Source organism: Convolutriloba macropyga, chromosome 5, assembly GCF_964194025.1.
Source record: "Convolutriloba macropyga chromosome 5, txConMacr16.3, whole genome shotgun sequence".
Classification (NCBI taxonomy): Eukaryota; Metazoa; Xenacoelomorpha; order Acoela; family Convolutidae; genus Convolutriloba; species Convolutriloba macropyga.
The window spans coordinates 64,042,188-64,064,512 of NC_134472.1; the positions used below are offsets into that span (position 1 = coordinate 64,042,188).

The 22,325-nt window shown below is 34.2% G+C and overlaps 1 protein-coding gene across 9 annotated transcripts in view; it reads right to left on the reverse strand.

The window, feature by feature from the left end:
- The window catches only part of LOC142339546 (MAP/microtubule affinity-regulating kinase 3-like), a 125,541-nt gene that overhangs the window by 85,525 nt on the left and 17,691 nt on the right, over positions 1-22,325 (reverse strand). For all 9 annotated transcript variants that reach the window (XM_075389670.1, XM_075389671.1, XM_075389664.1 and 6 more), the window contains exon 11: positions 15,059-15,275. In XM_075389670.1, the coding sequence (XP_075245785.1) occupies positions 15,059-15,275 (217 nt within the window). The remainder of the gene's footprint in view (positions 1-15,058; positions 15,276-22,325) is intronic.

Consider the following 22,325-nt stretch of genomic DNA (forward strand, 5'->3'; position numbering starts at 1 on the left):
TTCCTAATTACTATACATTACAAATGAAGCTACTGTTAAAGTCCAATGTTCGAAAACAGAAGTCAACAATCAAAAACGGAAGTAAATGCTCGAACAGAAAGAAGTCAAAATTCAAGTCATGAACAACTTTGTGTTCTGCTAAAGAAAAAACCTGTAGAATCTCAACACTCCTCTTCGAGTCGTAAAAAGACCGACAGGACTAATATAATTGCTACAAACTTCGCTTGACAGCAATTAATCAAAAACAATTGCATCGAAAACGAACCAAAACAACTATATTAGTTAATTTGAGCCATAAACTCACCAAATGCTATAAAAATTTGAAGAAGAATACAAAAACTGCTAAAAAAGATTTAACAAGGCAAAATGGTACAAATAGCTCAAAATCGAATCAAAAACATAATTTCTTGGTTTAGATGGTCATAAAAGCTTCCGAACGCAATGTTACTAGTTTGGGTAAACGATACAAACATCATTGACAGAAAAAATAAAGTTTATATTAAAAAAAATGCTTTGAAAATGCCGCACGTGCTCAAAAATATTCACTCGCTTAACAAAACTTTTTCACATCTACTTTTCTCGGCCGCTCTAAAAAAACTAGCATGAACAGAAAACCAATCTCTCTTCTCTCTGCTCTTCAGCAATTTGACTTGAACACTTTGTTTTCATGCATTTCACTTCCTGTTTCAAATAAACTCTAGCAAAATTACCGATCAAAAAATACGCTCCAGCAATACTCTCTTCGAGTCGTCAAAAGATAAAATCCCCAATAAAATTCAAATTCTTTGAATTGTAAAAAAGAGCGCCTAAATAAAAGTCGCTGAGAGGCTGACGGCGGATATAAAACAATTCAATATTGTCTCCGAAATTCACTTCTCTTCTAGTTATTTAATTCAAACTAACCCTAATTTTAAGGTTTCTGGCGAGAAACAAATGCGCGATAAAGAATCTTTTTTTCCTCCAATACCCAGTCAACTAATTAATCCCCAGATCATAGCTTTGCTTTACTCTGTAATAAAAAGATAGACAAAACTGCAAAGCTGGCAGGATTGTCTTTAAGTTGCTAGAGAACACAAACAAAGACTGTGTTCCAAGATTTTCAACTACCATCACTATTATCTTTCTGGGATCAAAAAACAATTTTGAAAGTGGGAGAGTGAGAAAAAGATTACAAGAGATATGCTCCGTTATTTTTGAGGAAAATCTGACATCTAAAATCCTCAATTATAGATCAAGAGCAACAACTATAGCAAATAAACTTAGTTTAACTTATACTGATGTGAAAAAGCAGCCTTCACATTTCTGCGTCCAATTCTGAGACAATCTTTTCGAAATGACTATTCTGTCTTGCTAGACACTTCAATCCAATCTACATGAAAGGCAGCAAAACCCAAAACTCAGCAGAGGGAACCTTTACTAACACAATTTATCAAGTCAGCGAATCGCAGGAAATTGGTACCCAAGTGGCCACGACAAATTTCCTCTTACTAGGAATTATATCTAACTTGAAGAGGTAAGAATAATTAGCAGAGTAAGTATCATTATTGTCCACAAATAAGTACATGTAGATAAAAGCTAAGAAGGAAAACAAAAAACAGCAGGCATACCCATTTGGATTGATAGCTTACATATTTTAGCAACATCATAGCGAGTATATTAAAAAATGAAAAAAATTCCTAATGGTAGCAACTAACAACACGACGTTATTTGAAATTTGCACAATGTTTCCAGGCAAAACTTTCTCGTGCTTCAGAGCAGAATCTGTGAGGCTGAACCAGTAACTTAAGTTCAATTCTTCTATTCATTAAGCTTAACCAAGGGCAGAAAGTTCAAGCACTACAGTCCAGGTAGTTTGACAACTTTACAGAGAGCACTCTATTTATATTTATATACAGATTGTCGAAAAAGCTACAAGAAGACTCGAGGTCCGTATATTGAAACAGATACAAAATTGAGTTGACGGAGTCGCCGGAGGGATAAAAAACCTAACTAAACATGGCAGGCAGATTGTCGGAATAACTTGCCTGTCGTATAATAGAGATAGAAACAGATACCGATATAACTTAAAAAATTTATCGCCGCCACTCAAAAATCTATGTAGAAAATTTTCAGCGAAAAAAACTTGTAAAAATTCACTCCACAGAAGCGTTTATATTAGGAATCTTTAGTACACATGAGTTCCCTTGATCTTCAAATAATTCAAATTAAACTTAAGTTTTAAAGTGCAAAAATCATTCTATGGAGAGAGTCAAGTCACGTCTGATTGAAATCTAATCACGCAAATGACCTAAAAATTAGCGAGAATGAGATATGACGTCACGCACTCAAACGCAGTTAGTGAGACAAAGAAGAGTCATTCAGCAAAAGAGTGTCAGACGATAAAAACATAGCAGTAAGAATTCCGGAAGCAACTCGAAGCGTCGAAACTTCAAAGAAAACGGTAATTGCAGCTGCAACCACTACATTTTGTCTTAAAACAATAGCTATTTATCTCACCAGATTTGAATTGAAAAATTGTAAAATTTACAAAGTTCTCACCATGAGTAACATTTGAGCATTGATGACATTAGAGGAGGATAAAATAAAAACCATTACCACCGCAATTAGTAACCATATAAAAGCCCGAACAGATAGACGAGAAACAAAATTTTGACAAAAACTCAATAAAAACTTTTGGTCAAAGATTTCAGAAATTCATTATTAAAGAATGGCCAAGATTCTTATCATGGTCAAATACTAATAGGCTAAAAAATCTGACAGGGCTACAAATTGTCATGCAAAATTCCTGATACTAAACCCAAAGATATAGATCTCCGCAACCAAGGTGCGATCCAAAAACTACATTGTGAAAGCATAAGACAGATAATTTTCTTAAAAAATAATTTCAAAAAAGTACAAAAATTAGAATTAAGAACCACTACTTTCTTCACTTTGGCGTCACTGCAATTAAGACAACAATCAGATATAATTTTCTCTTGTTGCAGATATCATTAACAAAATGATTACAAACAATTGCAAACATACGCGGCAGATTGCCGTAAAAGAGCCGCCGTTGATTGCCATAACCAAGATTGGCATAAAAAATAATGAAAAAACAATTTTCGTACAAAAAATTTTAAAGATTTCTGATGTCAACTTGGAGTTGAACATACTACTGTTTCACAGTGAGACCACACAGGGGTTAGTATCAATACCAATAAGAATAAGCAGATGGCAATCTAAACTTGGGCTTTACGGGTTTATCTTGTGTCTATTTCGAATTTCGTTTTTGATACAGTCTCTGTTCATTTTGAGTTGCTTTGCGGAGCAACTACCGTCCAAAAACAAATTTAGCAGAATTAAGAGAAGAGTAAAACTAGCCTAGAGAAGTCAAAAAGATTTTACGCAAATTGTTGATCAAGCTGTGAACTAAGGTAAAGCGAAAAATTATTATTCGCCTAAGTAAAAAATTGAGAGCGTTATAATAGCCGGCTGAGAAGCTGAGGCGGTTATTAAAATTTAATTACCAAAAAGCCAAAACAAACAATACATTTCAATTTCAGGAAATCGGTTAATACAGAAACAGATGTCCCAAAACATTCGTAGAAAGTAGTATGCAGTCATAACTTTTGTACGGAATTACAGCAAAATCCCATTGCTGCATTTTATAAAATGATATTTATTGCAAGCAAATATACTGAAACTAAAAACAAACTAAAAAAAGCTAAAATCGAAAATCATTTTTTAAGCTTTTCTGGCAACTGTAAAAAAGCAGAGCAAATAAAACATTAGATCTTAGGACAAAGCTAGAATGATAAAGGCAAGAATGTGGAGAATATGAATCCATTGTAGAAAACAGAATCAAAAATATTACATCATGATTTTTGAAGTTAAAATTTAAATAAAAATGATGTCGAAAAACATATATATTTCAATATTTGGCATTCGGGGATTAGAAAAAAATTTCTCCTATTCAGATAAAAAAAAGGTGAAAACGGAGTTCAGAGATTCGAAACATTAAAATATTCCACAAAAAAGTTGACACTTGTGAAAAAATTATCACGGAATTTCTAAGACCTAACTCCAAAAATGAAAAGATTTATTTACAAAACAAAAATTGAAGTTTCTGCTGGTGCAAAAAAAAGATTTCCAGTACTTAAAAACAAAATACAACAAAAAACAGAAAAAATGGACAACAACTGCCAAAATCGCAATAGCATTTGTGAAATATCAAAAACAAGAATACCTCAGATTATAAAATAGCATTCCATGCATAAATTACCAGGATGAAGTTGCGATACACACTGATTTTTGAAAAGTCCGCTTAGAGTTAAAAAAAACTACTGAATGAAAAAGAAACCAAAAACTAAAGAAAAAAAGATAAATAATTTATGTTTCGGTTTATAATTTGAAACGCATTATTAGGCTCTCAAAAATAGAGTGGTATCAATTTGCGAGGGTTACTTTTTAACACATCAGATAAATTTTTTTCAGGAAACAATTTACAAGCAAAAACAGCCAATTGGACAAAAAAACTAACAAACGTTTATCTATATTCACGATTCTTCCAAAAACACTTTTCAAAGCCGAAAGGTCAGCCACCGAACGCAGCAATTGTTCAAAAAGTTTCTCTAGCTAAGCACAAAATTAGTTCACACCGCAATTTAACTCACTTTCACTTTTAGGTTAAAGCGCTGTCTGAACGAATAGTACTTACGGTTAAAACTCAAGAATACCAATACTCGTCTTCGAGTCATAGAAACCACGAACACCGCAATATAGCTACTCTCAGCTTACAGCTTCGCAGCTGAAAAAACTTTGTAAAACTTACTCGTGCTTATATATTAGTCGTGGTTCCTTATTATCAACAGCCTTTATTATATATCGAGTCCTCTCGTATTGAAAAGGTTAATGGTACCCTCAAGTCACTTAATATTGGAGTTAAAATTCATTTAGAGAGCAGGGTAATTCATTTATCATAAAAACATGTCACGCAATTCAGCAAAAACTCACTGGTAAAGAGCAACAAATGAAGTAACTAAGATAAACAGATGGAGAGCGGCAAGAGAAGATCAACAAAAACGCCGTTGAGGTCTGAGGCCAGAAAAATGCAATACGAAAAAAGCGTCAGACAACGAAACAAAAACGTAGACGAATGATTCCAGAAAAAAACTCGAAACAAAACGTAATTTAGGCTGCACACGACCAATTTCTTAAACTATTTAACTATTGTACGCAAATAAAATATAAAGCGGAGGTGAAAAAAATAACCGCATATAAATTTTCCAAAAAAAATCTCCACAAGTTGCGGCTCGAAAATAGTTACTGCAGAATATTGTTGATCTTGAATGAAAGCCTCGCACTAGTATACAAAAAACAAAACGATACAATAATGAAGCATACATAGCCAAGAACAAAACAATTTCCGTTAAGTTCCTCATAAAAAAGGAAAAACTAGATAACACAAAAATATCAATTACTTCTTTTACTTGTAAATCGGTGGCAGAACAAATAAAATCATTAAAGTTAATGAAATATTGCATCTACAGTTTAAAAAGTAAGTGAGGTAAGATAGAAGTCAAACGAGAAAGTCGTGAACTAACGAAAAAGGTAATCGAAAAGTAAAAACCAATTTAAAAAAAAATAGAAGAGCATGAACAATAGCTTTTGAAGGCTGTCGCCGGCAAATCAAAAGAAACCAAGAACAAAATAATTTCCGTTATTAAGTTCCTCAAAAAAAAAGGAAAAACTAGATGACACAAAACAATCAATTATTTCTTTCACTTGTAAATCGGTGGCTGAACAAATAAAATCATTAAAGTTGATGAAATATTGCATCTACAGTTTTAACAGTAAGTGAGGTAAGACAAAAGTCAAACGAGAAAGTCGTGAACTAACGAAAAAGGTAATCGAAAAGTAAAAACTAATTTAAAAAAGAAGAGCATGGACAATAGCCTTTGAAGGCTGTCGCCGGCAAATGAAAAGAAACCAAGAACAAAATAATTTCCGTTATTAAGTTCCTCACAAAAAAAGGAAAAACTAGATGACACAAAAATCAATGATTTCAGTAAAAAAAAAATAGGCAATCTAACGTTCGATTGTGTCCTCTTAAAAAGAACAGCATGGAAGAAGTGTATATCGGTGTTTGAACAAAAAAAATCATTAAAGTTACTGAAATATTTGATCTATTCTGTTTAGGCGCGAGTTTTTTTACGCCCCACCACATTACACTTCCTGTTGTTATACAGCAGGTTAGAATGTAAAATATAGCACTAATGCTTGGGGCGTAGAAGATTAATGCACACTAAGCTCGGGGGACAGAAAAAATCCAAATGTCCAGCAAAATTCAAAAGTAGACAAAAACAGGCAAAACTTTGACTTTTTATAATTTTCTATGACCAACAACTAAAAATTAAAACAAATCAAATCGTAAAACCACAAAACCACCAAAACTACAAACTGAAAGGGCACCGTAGACCCTAAAAACTCCAGCAATCAGATGAACAAATGCAGGCAAGATCACAAGTTCACCTAAACATTTCGAAAACAAACGGTATCCCAGTTAATGAAAAGTAAGCAAAAATTGGAGATACAAAAGAGAGCAAGGGTATGTTCCACTAGAAGACAATAAAAATGTTAATTTGAGACCAATCGATCTGACCATAATAAAAAGAACAAAAACGTTCAAAACTAAACAATTATTTTGATGAAAAAAGTCAAAATAAAAAAAAACGACATCAAAGCTCAAGCAACTAATTAAATTCACTTATTCCTGATAAGCAACTGATGAAGTCTCTCATCATTGAGAATAAATGAACTTATCCAGTAGATTGCCGGATTAGCTGCGAAAGAATAGACCCGCGTGCCGTATAATAGAGATACAAACAGACAGATATAAATTGAAAAAAAAATCGACGCCGCTCAAAAAACCAGGTAAAAAACATTCAGCGGTAAATTAAAAAAGCTTGTTAAAATTCATCCCGCAGAAACCTCTTATTAGGGACCTTCACTTCACATATGAGTTCCTTTGACCTTAAACAAATTCAAATTAAACTCAAGTTTTAAAGTGCAAAAGTCATTTTATTGAGTGAGGTAAGTCACTTGTGATCAAAATCTAATCACTCAAAAACTTTCGCTAAAGAGAGTGAGAATTGAGGTCACGCGCGCAAACGCGGTTAGTGAGAGGGAGAAGTCATTCAGAAAATATGACTTTTTCGGCTTTGCTGTGTGAACAAATGTAAAACGAAAAAGCGTCAGACGACGAAACAAAAAACATAGCAGGACAAGTCCTGACGTACAATTCAAAGAATGTTCATCGACTAAACAGAAAACTAGATCAAGAACGGACTATGAATGGATTGGGAAAACAATTCAGGAAAAATATCGGATCCAAAAATCGAAAAACTGTAAAAATCAAAGTGAAATTGCCGCATGTGAACAAAAAAACCACTACCGATAAAGCGAATTTTTGTTCAAACACCGTATTCCCATTCTACTTTAAAAAAAATGCAAAAAAATTTCACGCCGCAAAACCACTCGCATTTTCACCCCATTACCTGTTTCGGCGTGACCAAAATCACTACTCCAGTTTGACTTCAAAAATCATGAAAATGTGTGAACAGATCTTTAAAAAAAAGACAGCGTCCCAATACAATTCAAATTCTTTGAATTGTAAAAAACCAAGAGCACCGCAATATAGCTCAGCTCAGCTTACAGCTTCAAAGCTATAATAAATTATTGCTGGCAGTTTGCCAGAAAATAGCCGCAAAAGCTTTGTGCATCTGCAGTCTCAAAAAGATAGAAAAATAAACAGACCAAAAAATAAATTTCGTTTTGAGAGATGATGTTCGATTTTGATTAAGAATCTGTATAACTTACTGTTGCTATTAGCTGCCTATCAAATAACCTTCAATTAGAGTGACGCATTCATTTGACCTCAACTCCTTGAATAAAAGTAACACAGCCCGCAGATTGCCGGAATAGCTGCGAAAAAATAGACTTCCGTGCCGTATAATAGAGATAGAAACAGATACAGATCTAAATTGAAAAAAATCAACGCCGCTCAAAAATCTAGGTAAAAACCTTCAGCGATAAATTAATAAAGCTTGTTAAAATTCATTCCGCAGAAGCCTCGCATACATGAGTTCCTTTGACCTTGAATTAATTCAATTTAAACTTAAGTGCAAAAATCATTTTATTGAGTGAGGTAAGTCACGCATGATCAAATTATAATCACGCAAAAAGAGAGATTGAGAAATGACGTCAAGCTCGCAAACGCCGTTAGTGAGAGGAAGAAGTCATTCAGAAAATTTGACTTTTTCAGCTTTGCTGTGTGAACAAATATAAAACGAAAAAGAGCGTCAGACATCGAAACAAAAAAACATAGCAGGACAAGTCTTGACGTACAATTCAAAGAATTTTCATTGACTAAACAGAAAACTAGACCTAGAACGGACTATGAATGGATTGGGAAAACCATTTACAAAAAAACCCGATCCAAAAAATCGAAAAAAACAGTAAAAATTAAAGTGAAATTGCCGCATGTGAACAAACAACCACTAGCGAGAAAGCGAATTTTTGTTCAAACACCATTTTAAATTTAGAGCGAAATAATTTCACGCCGCAAAACCACTCGCTTTTTCGCTCCACTTCATGTTTCGCAATTATTACCAAAGCATAAAATCTATGAATACGTGCAATAGACATGACTATGCAATGACGAGTTTTTCAAGGAAAACACTGTCAAAGTCATACAAACCATCCACTAAGAAATCAAGTAATTCAATAAATTCATGCCCAACTTGCATTAGATGAACCCTGCCATTAATGAGATTGAGAAATAGATAAAAACAACAAGAACAGAAATATAATTACGACTCAACCTAAACATTTCGAAAACAAACGGTATCCCAGTTAATGAAAAGCAAGCAAAAATTGGAGATAATAAACAGAGCAAGGGTACGTTCCACTAGAAGACAAAAAAATGTTAATTTGAGACCAATCGATCTGACCATAATAGAAAGAACAAAAACGTTCAAAACTAAACAATTATTTTGATGAAAAAAGTCGAAATAAAAAAAACGACCTCAAAGCTCAAGCAACTAATTAAATTCACTTATTCCTGATAAGCAACTGATGCAGTCTCTCATCATTGAGAATAAATGAACTTATCCAGTAGATTGCCGGAATAGCTGCGAAAGAATAGACCCGCGTGCCTTATAATAGAGATACAAACAGACAGATATAAATTGAAAAAAAAATCGACGCCGCTCAAAAAACCAGGTAAAAAACATTCAGCGGTAAATTAAAAAAGCTTGTTAAAATTCATCCCGCAGAAACCTCTTATTAGGGACCTTCACTTCACATATGAGTTCCTTTGACCTTAAACAAATTCAAATTAAACTCAGTTTTAAAGTGCAAAGGTCATTTTATTGAGTGAGGTAAGTCACTTGTGATCAAAATCTATTCACTCAAAAACTTTTGCTAAAGAGAGTGAGAATTGACGTCACGCGCGCAAACGCGGTTAGTGAGAGGAAGAAGTCATTCAGAAAATATGACTTTTTCAGCTTTGCTGTGTGAACAAATGTAAAACGAAAAAGAGCGTCAGACGACGAAACAAAAAAACATAGCAGGACAAGTCCTGACGTACAATTCAAAGAATTTTAGTTGACTAAACAGAAAACTAGACCAAGAACGGACTATGAATGGACTGAGAAAACAACTAAGGAAAAAAATCGGATCCAAAAATCGGAAAGATGTAAAAATCAAAGTGAAATTGCAGCATGTGAACAAAAAAACCACTACCGATAAAGCGAATTTTTGTTCAAACGCCGTATTCTCATTCTACTTTAAAAATGCGAAAAAATTTCACGCCGCAAAACCATTCGCATTTTCACTCCATTACCTGTTTCGGCATGACCAAAATCACTACTCCAATTTGACTTCAAAAATCATGAAAATGTGTGAACAGATCTTTAAAAAAAAGACAGCGCCCCAATACAATTCAAATTCTTTGAACTGTAAAAAACCAAGAGCACCGCAATATAGCTCCGCTCAGCTTACAGCTTCGCAGCTATAATAAATTATTGCTGGCAGTTTGCCAGAAAATAGCCGCAATAGCTTTGTGCATCTGCAGTCTCAAAAAGATAGAAAAATAAACAGACCAAAAAAGAAATTTCGTTTTGAGAGATGATGTTCGATTTTGATTAAGAATCTGTATAACTTACTGTTCCTATTAGCTGCCTATCAAATAACCTTCAATTAGAGTGACGCATTCATTTGACCTCAACTCCTTGAATAAAAGTAACATAGCCGGCAGATTGCCGGAATAGCTGCGAAAAAATAGACTTCCGTGCCGTATAAAAGATATAGAAACAAATACAATCTAAATTGAAAAAAAATCTAGGTTAAAACAATCAGCGATAAATTAACAAAACCTGTTAAAATTCATTCCGCAGAAGCCTCGCATACATGAGTTCCTTTGACCTTAAATTAATTCAATTTAAACTCAAGTGCAAAAATCATTTTATTGAGTGAGGTAAGTCACGTATGATCAAAATATAATCACGCAAAAAGAGAGATTGAGAAATGACGTCACGCGCGCAAACGCCGTTAGTGAGATGAAGAAGTCATTCAGAAAATTTGACTTTTTCAGCTTTGCTGTGTGAACAAATGTAAAACGAAAAAGAGCGTCAGACGAAGAAACAAAAAAACATAGCAGGACAAGTCTTGACGTACAATTCAAAGAATTTTCATTGACTAAACAGAAAACTAGACCTAGAACGGACTATGAATGGATTGGGAAAACCATTTACAAAAAAAACCCGATCCAAAAAATCGAAAAAAACAGTAAAAATTAAAGTGAAATTGCCGCATGTGAACAAACAACCACTAGCGAGAAAGCGAATTTTTGTTCAAACACCGTTTTAAATTTAGAGCGAAATAATTTCACGCCGCAAAACCACTCGCTTTTTCGCTCCACTTCATGTTTCGCAATTACTACCAAAGCATAAAATCTATGAATACGTGCAATAGACATGACTATGCAATGACGAGTTTTTCAAGGAAAACACTGTCAAAGTCATACAAACCATCCACTAAGAAATCAAGTAATTCAATAAATTCATGCCCAACTTGCATTAGATGAACCCTGCCATTAATGAGATTGAGAAATAGATAAAAACAACAAGAACAGAAATATAATTACGACTCAACCTAAACATTTCGAAAACAAACGGTATCCCAGTTAATGAAAAGCAAGCAAAAATTGGAGATAATAAACAGAGCAAGGGTACGTTCCACTAGAAGACAAAAAAATGTTAATTTGAGACCAATCGATCTGACCATAATAGAAAGAACAAAAACGTTCAAAACTAACGCTTCGTAGCTATAAAAAGAAAGAAGCCATTTTTGAGAGTGAGGAAAGCCACATGCGACCAGATTACAACTTCGATTTCTAGTTAACGCTTGATTTTTAACTTCAGTAACAATTCAATATTGAGGAAATATTTTGCAGCCAAAAATTTGAGCTATGTTATGCTCATCACTCTTCATTCCACGAAGAATCCTGAAATAATTCCCACAAAAATTAAGTATCAAGAAGGACAATTATATTGTAGGTGATATCCATAACTGTTTGGCAAATGAAAGCCCTCTATTCAAATACATCAAAATCTCAATTAAGATCCAAAGCTACTTACGACTTCCTGCTTCGGATTGTCAATTATTAACATAGCTGGCAGATTGCCAGAAAATAGCCGCAATAGATTCGTAGATCGGCAGTCTAAAAAAAACAGTAAAAAAGACAGACCAAAAAATTTGTCTTTTGATTGAAGGCTGATCTGTTTCATTTTGATTAAAAATCTGTATAAGTTATTGCTGCCTCTATTAGCTGATCTCAAATAACCTTCATTTAGAGTGACACACAACCATTTGACCTTATCTCTTTGAATTAAAGTAAATAACATAGCCGGCAGATTGCCGGAACAGCTGCAAAAGAATAGACCTGCGTGCCATATAATAGAGATAGAAACAGATATAGATCAAAATTGAAAAAAATCGACGCCGCTCAAAAAACTAGGCTAAAAAACATTCAGCGATAAATTATTAAAGTTTGTTAAAATTCATTCCACAGAAGCCTCTTATAAGTGACCTTTACTGCACATAGGAGTTCCTTTGACCTTAAACAAACTCAAATTAAACTTAAGTTATAAAGTGCAAAAGTCATTTTATTGAGTGAGGTAACTCACGTATGATCAAAATCTGATCACGGAAATAACCTAAAATCTTTCGCAAAAGCGAGTGAGAAATGACGTCACGCGCGCAAATGCCGTTAGTGAGAGGAAGAAGTTGTTCAGAAAATTTGACTTTTTCAGCTCTGTGGTGTGAACAAATGTAAAACGAAAAAAGAGCGTCAGACGACGAAACAAAAAAAACCAAGAGCACCACTTCGCAGCTATAAAAAGTCAAAATTAAAGTGAGGAAGTCATTTTTGAGAGTGAGGTAAGTCCAGTGTGACCAAAAATTTAATCACGCGCATAAACAAAAGCCACTAAGAGCGAAAAATGACGTCACATGGAATTCAGTTGAAATTGCATGAACGAATGAACAAAAAGAGGCTGTGACGTCATATGGTCGTAACAAAAATCATGACGACGCAATAAAAAAAACCAAGAGAAGGCCAATAATAGCCCCAGCTATCGCTGTGCGGCTATTAAAAAAAAACCACTAGCGAGAAAGCGAATTTTTGTTCAAACACCGTTTTCTCACTCTGCTTTAAATTTACAGCGAAAAAATTTCTTGCAGCAAAACCACTCGCTTTTTCGCTCCACTTCCTGTTTCGGCGTGACCAAAATCACTGCTCCAATTTGACTTCAAAAATCATGAAAATGAGAACAGATCATTAAAAAAAGACAGCGCCCCAATACAATTCAAATTCTTTGAATTGTAAAAAACCAAGAGCACCGCAATATAGCTTCGCTCAGCTTACAGCTTCGTAGCTATAAAAAGAAAGAAGCCATTTTTGAGAGTGAGGAAAGCCACATGCGACCAGATTACAACTTCGATTTCTAGTTAACGCTTGATTTTTAACTTCAGTAACAATTCAATATTGAGGAAATATTTTGCAGCCAAAAATTTGAGCTATGTTATGCTCATCACTCTTCATTCCACGAAGAATCCTGAAATAATTCCCACAAAAATTAAGTATCAAGAAGGACAATTATATTGTAGGTGATATCCATAACTGTTTGGCAAATGAAAGCCCTCTATTCAAATACATCAAAATCTCAATTAAGATCCAAAGCTACTTACGACTTCCTGCTTCGGATTGTCAATTATTAACATAGCTGGCAGATTGCCAGAAAATAGCCGCAATAGATTCGTAGATCGGCAGTCTAAAAAAAACAGTAAAAAAGACAGACCAAAAAATTTGTCTTTTCATTGAAGGCTGATCTGGTATATTTTGATAAAAATCTGTATAAGTTATTGCTGCCTCTATTAGCTGATCTCAAATAACCTTCATTTAGAGTGGCACACACCCATTTGACCTTATCTCTTTGAATTAAAGTAAATAAAAGTCAATTTCAAAGTGAGGAAGTCATTTTTGAGAGTGAGGTAAGTCAAGTGTGACCAAAAATTTAATCACGCAAATGAACAAAAAAACTCGCTCCATCCACTAAGAGCGAAAAAAGACGTCACGCATGCAATTCAGTTGAAATTGCATGAACGAATGAACAAAAAGTGGCTGTGACGTCATATGGCCGTAACAAAAATCATGACGACGCAATAAAAAAAACCAAGAGAAGGCCAATAATAGCCCCAGCTATCGCTGTGCGGCTATTAAAAAAACCACTAGCGAGAAAGCGAATTTTTGTTCAAACACCGTTTTCTCACTCTGCTTTAAATTTACAGCGAAAAAATTTCTTGCAGCAAAACCACTCGCTTTTTCGCTCCACTTCCTGTTTCGGCGTGACCAAAATCACTGCTCCAATTTGACTTCAAAAATCATGAAAATGAGAACAGATCATTAAAAAAAGACAGCGCCCCAATACAATTCAAATTCTTTGAATTGTAAAAAACCAAGAGCACCGCAATATAGCTTCGCTCAGCTTACAGCTTCGTAGCTATAAAAAGAAAGAAGCCATTTTTGAGAGTGAGGAAAGCCACATGCGACCAGATTACAACTTCGATTTCTAGTTAACGCTTGATTTTTAACTTCAGTAACAATTCAATATTGAGGAAATATTTTGCAGCCAAAAATTTGAGCTATGTTATGCTCATCACTCTTCATTCCACGAAGAATCCTGAAATAATTCCCACAAAAATTAAGTATCAAGAAGGACAATTATATTGTAGGTGATATCCATAACTGTTTGGCAAATGAAAGCCCTCTATTCAAATACATCAAAATCTCAATTAAGATCCAAAGCTACTTACGACTTCCTGCTTCGGATTGTCAATTATTAACATAGCTGGCAGATTGCCAGAAAATAGCCGCAATAGATTCGTAGATCGGCAGTCTAAAAAAAACAGTAAAAAAGACAGACCAAAAAATTTGTCTTTTCATTGAAGGCTGATCTGGTATATTTTGATAAAAATCTGTATAAGTTATTGCTGCCTCTATTAGCTGATCTCAAATAACCTTCATTTAGAGTGGCACACACCCATTTGACCTTATCTCTTCGAATTAAAGTAAATAAAAGTCAATTTCAAAGTGAGGAAGTCATTTTTGAGAGTGAGGTAAGTCAAGTGTGACCAAAAATTTAATCACGCAAATGAACAAAAAAACTCGCTCCATCCACTAAGAGCGAAAAAAGACGTCACGCATGCAATTCAGTTGAAATTGCATGAACGAATGAACAAAAAGTGGCTGTGACGTCATATGGTCGTAACAAAAATCATGACGACGAAATAAAAAAAAACCAAGAGAAGGCCAATAATAGCCCCAGCTATCGCTGTGCGGCTATTAATAAAAATTGTTAATTAATTGCTACATATCATTATATTGATCAGGTAACAAGTTATCTCTTGACACGCACCTGAATGAGTATCAATATTGGGTTAATTGTAGGGCACTAACGTTGAGATTGACAGGCGTTGCGGTAGCATTACTGATGCCACTCTTGGCCCCTCCAGTTGCAGCAGATCCTGATCCCGGAAGGAATGGCTCCGCGGACTTCTTACGCCCACTACCTCCAGTTGGGTTGTTTCCATTTGGGGTTGCCAGTGAGGAGTGTTGGGGAGGGGAAGAGGAGGCGGGAGTCTGCTGGGGGTAGTCTTGATTGACCACCGATGACCTGAGGCAAATAATCAAATGAAAACATCGCGAGCAGGCTCCCGTCATATAGTCGTCACTGACCACCCTGAGATCCATTGGAATTGAACGGGCAAAATGAAGGTTTAAAAATGAAAGGTTTAAAAATAAAAGGATTAAAAATAAAAGGTTTAAAAATAAAAGGATTAAAAATAAAAGGTTTAAAAATAAAAGGAAACATAGCTGGCAGATTGCCAGAAAATAGCCGCAATAGATTCGTAGACCGGCAGTCTAAAAAACAGACCAAAAAAATTCGTCTTTTCATTGAAGGCTGATCTGTTATATTTTGACTAAAAATCTGTATAAGTTATTGCTGCCTGCTGATCTCAAATAACCTTCATTTAGAGTGGCACACACCCATTTGACCTTATCTCTTTGAATTAAAGTAAATAAAAGTCAATTTCAAAGTGAGGAAGTCATTTTTGAGAGTGAGGTAAGGAATTTTTGTTCAAACACCGTCTTCTCACTGTACTTTAAAATTAGAGCGAAAAAAATTCACGCCGCAAAACCACTCGCTTTTTCGCTCCATTTCCTGTTTCGACGTGACCAAAATCACTGCTCCAATTTGACTTCAAAAATCATGAAAATGTGTGAACAGATCTTAAAAAAAAAGACAGCGCCCCCAATACAATTCAAATTCTTTGAATTGTAGAAAACCAAGAGAAGGCCAATATTAGCCTCCGCTATCGCTGTGCGGCTATTAAAAATAGGAAAAAAGAAAAAATAAAAGTTTTAAATATGAATTACAGGAATTCAAAAATGCACATTCACTTCTACTTTTAATGTCATGGATGATTAAAAACGGAAATTTGCATTGACCGAAAATAGTACACCGGAAAGTCTACGATTGGACTTTGAAAATAATGTGCAAAAACCGTACCGGAAAAAAAACAAAAACCGGGATAACATGTCAGGTTGCCAAAAGTTTTCTTACTCTACATAGCTTTAGAAAAATAGTGGACGAGGGAAAATAATCTTTTTTTTTCGTTTACTTTACTGCATCGGCGTGACTAAATCCATTGGTCAAAGTTGAACTTTAATTGACTTCAAAAATCAAAATTTTCAACATATTGAAAGAAAACAGCTCCAGATACAGTTTAAATCTTCGAATTCATAAACATAGCTGGCAGATTGCCGGCAAAGATCCGCTGTTGACGCATGTTGCGATTGAAACAGAAAAAGGAGAGAAATTGACAGAAAGAAGGTTTCAAAAAATCTTCTAATTCTGTGTGCATTTTCAGTTAGATTCTAAAAGTATACTTAATTCAGCTTGTAAATTCAAAGCTATTAATTTTAATAAAAATATCAGCTAGCAATCGCTCTAATGAACTTTGATAACCTAATGCACTATGACTTAATGAGCGTGCTTGATCGGTTTATCCCGTTTCATTTGATTATGCTCTTTTGACTTTGCCCGTATTCACTAAATTGCGTAATTCAATGCGTGAAAGAATTTCAATCAATTCAGTTGAAAAAGTGAGCAAAGTAAGTCAAGCGTGAAAATCGTGAATTATGTAAAACATAGCCTGCAGATTGCCGGAACAGCTGCGAAATGATAGGCTTGCGCGCCGTATAATATAGAAAGAACCGCTCAAAATTTATTGGCACCGCTCAAAAAGCTATGTACAAACATTTACCGATAATTTGATAAAAACTTGTTAAAATTCATTCCGTAGAAGCCGTGTTATTAGGGACCTTAAACTAATTAAAATTGAACTTAAGTTTAAAGTGTAAAAGTCGTTTTATTTGGTGAGTAAGTCACGTATGATCAAAAACTAATCACCCAAATGAGTTCAAAATGTGGTAGAGAGAATGAGAAATGACGACACGCGCGCAAACGCCGATAGTAGAAAAAGAAGTCCCATCTATAAAAAAAATCTATACAGATCTAAATTGAAAAAAAAAACGACGCCGCTCAAAAAGCTAGGTAAAAAACTCTCAGCGATAACCTAATCAAGCTTGTTGAAATTCACTACGCAGAAACCTTTTCATTAGGGACCTTTATTACACATATGAGGTCCTTTGAAATTAAAGCTAAGTTTTAAAGAGCGTCATTTTATTGACTTAGGTAGGTCACGTATGATCAAAATTTAATCACCCAAATTATCTAAAAACGTTGGCTAAAGAGAGTGGGAAATGACGTCACGTACGCAAATGCCGTCAGTGAGAAGAATTCCTTCAGAAAATTTGATTTTTTCAGCTTTACTGTATGAACAAATGCAAAACGAAAAAGCCGACAGACGAAACAAAAAACATAGCCGGAAGAATTCCGGAAGCGACTCAAAGCGTCAGAACTTTACTAACAAAACCGTAAATGCAACGGAAGCCACTACCTTTTGTATTAAACCATTAACTCACTCCCTCCCCAGGTCTGCTCTAAAAATTGGTGAAACTTAAACCACTGCCAACAAGAGAAACAAAATGCAGCAAAATTATATATTATTGAAAACGTTTGGTAACGTTAAAAAATCTAAAAATAATTAAGGTAGTAAAAAACCTGATAGTCTGAAAAAGCTGACAAGGTTATCAATAGCCCTCAAATTATTCAAGATTCTAATCTGAAAAAGATCGCGAAAGCAAACGGCAGATAATAATCTTAGAAACTAAGTTTAATCTCTTCAAAAAAGAAAGCTCAAATTTAAGAATCAGAAAACACCTAAAATTAAACTTCTAATCACTGCGATACAGACAAAAAACAACACACACCTGTTCCTTCTTGTACATAAGCTAGACAACATAATTTCTTACTAAATCAAAAATAAAATTGAGCATAGAAAAGACATAAGCAGCAGAAAATTCAAAGGCGAAAAATTGTTTTAATTAATACCAAGGCCGGAAAAAAACTGTAGTATATAGTCATAGGTGGAAATTTTAGAAAAAGCTTGCTATCAAACTCTCAGTTATTCCTTATCTTGAATGAAATCAATTGCAAACCAAAGAAATGACGAAAATCTAAGAAAAAGCTGAAATCATTCATTTTTTACAACTGAACAAATCAGTATACCGAAACAAAATGTAGGTGCCAGGAAAAAGCTCGAATGATACTAATTAGAATGCGCAGAATATAGCACAATGTAAGGAACACTGTAACAAAAAAAAAACATTCTTGATTTTTGAAAGTTGAAAATCAATTTAAAAAATTCAAGAAAAACGAATACACTTCATTGTTCACCATTCAAGACATAGAAAAGATAACTAGTCATCCGATACAAAGATCTATCCTCCTTAACAGAACAAAAAATAGGAAAAAGCACAATTCATAAATGAAACATTGAAACATTTTGCAAAAATATGGTCAAAAACTTTTAAGACAGCATTTATTAAAATAATTTTATTTGATTTTTAAGAACTTAACGTTAAAAATTAATTGAATTTTTATTGAAACGAAATTAAAGTGCCTCATGTTGCACAAAAACTGTTTCTAGCAATTACAACCAAAATACAAACGAAAAACTGACGAAAATCGGAAAAAAACTACCAAAATCGGATTAGCATATGTACAATTTTATGAAACAAAATTACATCGAGGTAGAAAGAGACGTTGAGTATAGGAATTATCAAAGAGAAGTTGCCATATTAACTGATTTTTGACAAAAAGACGGTTAAAAATCCAAAAATGAAATTATTATTAAAAAAGCCAAAAATTAACTAAAAAATCAAAAATTATGCGTCAATTTTCAAATTGAAACGCATTTTCAGGCTCTGTAAAACACTGTGGTATCAATTTCCGAGGTTGACATTTCAATATAGTATCGAATAAAATTTATTTCTACAAGAAACCAAATTAAAAGCAAAAAAAATTGGGCCACCTGGACGAAAAAACGGCTAAAAACGGTCATCTATATGTGCAATTCAGTCAAAAACTACTTTTCAAAGTCAAAAAGTCATTCACTAAACGCAGCGCATGATCAAAAAACTTCTCTCGCTTAGCGAAAATCTGTTCACCAAGACAGCTTTTCTCACTTTCGCTTTTAGGTCAAAATGCCGCGTGAACAAATCTACTTCCTGTAAAAAAAACCGAGAGAAAACCAATACTCCTCTTCGAGTCGTAAAAACCAAGAGCACCGCAATATATCTCCACTCAGCTTGCAGCTTTAATTAGAAAACGTGATCAAAGGTAAAGCGAATTTTAAAAAAAGAAAAGCGCCTAAATAGTAGCCGTTGAGAGGCTGACGACGGCTATTAATTATCTTATCTTTCATAGCAACCTTTATCAATCACGCCGAGATTTCTTTCGGAGTGGGAGCAATTGAGATCACCCAAAAATGAAGACAAGTTACTTAAGAAGTTACTTCACAATAATTTCTTCGAACATCGTTCAAGAGCAATTAAACAGCTCACAGAACCAAAAAAAATTAACAAAAATTTAGGTCTCAGCTGTTTACTCAGCGACACAAAAAAAAAGAAAACTCATGGCAAGTTGAAACAGAAATTTATGTACCAAAATAATAAGTCTAACAGAAAACAATATTTTCTCGCTCTTGGTGTAAAAACGAAAGTGTGATGATAAGAGTTCAAGGAAAAAGAAAATACATTGAAACTGAGTAGCAAAAAAACACTTGTGAAATACTTGCAGGAAAATAAAAACATTCGAATTTTTCCGTCTGTAATCGAAATTTTACCAAATACTTAAAATTGGATTATCATTAGTAAAATCAACGGCAAACAGAAACAATCAATCAATTTAAAAAATTCAAGAAAAACGAATACACTTCATTGTTCACCATTCAAGACATAGAAAAGATAACTAGTCATCCGATACAAAGATCTATCCTCTTTAACAGAACAAAAAATAGGAAAAAGCACAATTCATAAATGAAACATTGAAACATTTTGCAAAAATATGGTCAAAAACTTTTAAGACTGCATTTATTAAAATAACTTTATTTGATTTTTAAGAACTTAACGTTAAAAATTAATTGAATTTTTATTGAAACGAAATTAAAGTGCCTCATGTTGCACAAAAACTGTTTCTAGCAATTACAACCAAAATACAAACGAAAAACTGACGAAAATCGAAAAACTACCAAAATCGGATAAGCATATGTACAATTTTATGAAACAAAATTACATCGAGGTAGAAAGAGACGTTGAGTATAGGAATTATCAAAGAGAAGTTGCCATATTAATTGATTTTTGACAAAAAGACGGTTAAAAGATCCAAAAATGAAGAAATTATTATTAAAAAAGCCAAAAATTCACTAAAAAATCAAAAATTATGCGTCAATTTTCAAATTGAAACGCATTTTCAGGCTCTGTAAAACACTGTGGTATCAATTTCCGAGGTTGACATTTCAATATAGTATCGAATAAAATTTATTTCTACAAGAAACCAAATTAAAAGCAAAAAAAATTGGGCCACCTGGACGAAAAAACGGCTAAAAACGGTCATCTATATGTGCAATTCAGTCAAAAACTACTTTTCAAAGTCAAAAAGTCATTCACTAAACGCAGCGCATGATCAAAAAACTTCTCTCGCTTAGCGAAAATCTGTTCACCAAGACAGCTTTTCTCACTTTCGCTTTTAGGTCAAAATGCCGCGTGAACAAATCTACTTCCTGTAAAAAAACCGAGAGAAAACCAATACTCCTCTTCGAGTCGTAAAAACCAAGAGCACCGCAATATATCTCCACTCAGCTTGCAGCTTTAATTAGAAAACGTGATCAAAGGTAAAGCGAATTTAAAAAAAAGAAAAGCGCCTAAATAGTAGCCGTTGAGAGGCTGACGACGGCTATTAATTATCTTATCTTTCATAGCAACCTTTATCAATCGCGCCGAGATTTCTTTCGGAGTGAGAGCAATTGAGATCACCCAAAAATGAAGACAAGTTACTTAAGAAGTTACTTCACAATAATTTCTTCGAACATCGTTCAAGAGCAATTAAACAGCTCACAGAACAAAAAAAATTAACAAAAATTTAGGTCTCAGCTGTTTACTCAGCGACACAAAAAAAAGAAAACATATGGCAAGTTGAAACAGAAATTTATATACCAAAATAATAAGTCTAACAGAAAACAATATTTTCTCGCTCTTGGTGTAAAAACGAAAGTGTGATGATGAGAGTTCAAGGAAAAAGAAAATACATTGAAACTGAGTAGCAAAAAAACACTTGTGAAATCCTTGCAGGAAAATAAAAACATTCGAATTTTTCCGTCTGTAATCGAAATTTTTTACCAAATACTTAAAATTGGATTATCATTAGTAAAATCAACGGCAAACAGAAACAATCAAATATACACGGAATCAAGGTTGAAATCTTCTTTCAAAAACACTTAAATTAACTTCCCGTTTCCGCGTGGAAAGAAGTATTTTAATGATCCGGAAAAAACTCTACCAAAAAAACTCTTTAAAATGATAAAGCAGCAGAAATCGGATTATTATATTTACACGATCCGCGAAAAAGACTTGCGACAACATCCGAAATTATAAAGCAAGAAAAAGAAGAGTAAGCAAGAGGGTAAAGTTAAGACTACTTTTCTGTGATAAGATATTCGATAAAAACTTTCAAGTCTATGAAACAATAAAACCTCAGAAAAGCCGCAGAGATTTTTGAAAAAAGATAAATAAAATGGTCACAAGAACCATTGATGGAAATGAGGAAATAAAATAAACTAATATGAGCTCAATAATAGCCGCTACCATTTCGCAGCTATTGCAAAATTTTAAAACTAGCCGACTGACGCAGCTAAATTGTTATCAAACAACAGTCGAGCGGCTGGCTTTGTCAGTAGCTAGCTACGTTTCAGTGAAGCTAGCTTTAGCTTAATTAAAGGTAGCGAGGTGAGCGCCCCGGGGGGGGGGGGGGGGTACACCGGGGAGGTTGATTGAGAGGGGTCTTTGGCTGCACGGGGCCACGTCCCTAAGGCTTGAACGATGTGCAGGCGAGAGGATTGGGGGGTCAAGTCAGGGGAGGGGGCTGATATGGGAGAGGTGTGAAGTGAGATGGAAAGACAACAGGACTAAAATAATTGCTGCAGACTTTGTTTGAGAGCAATTAAAAAGGGTCGCTACCATGTACAGAAGTTACAAAAAG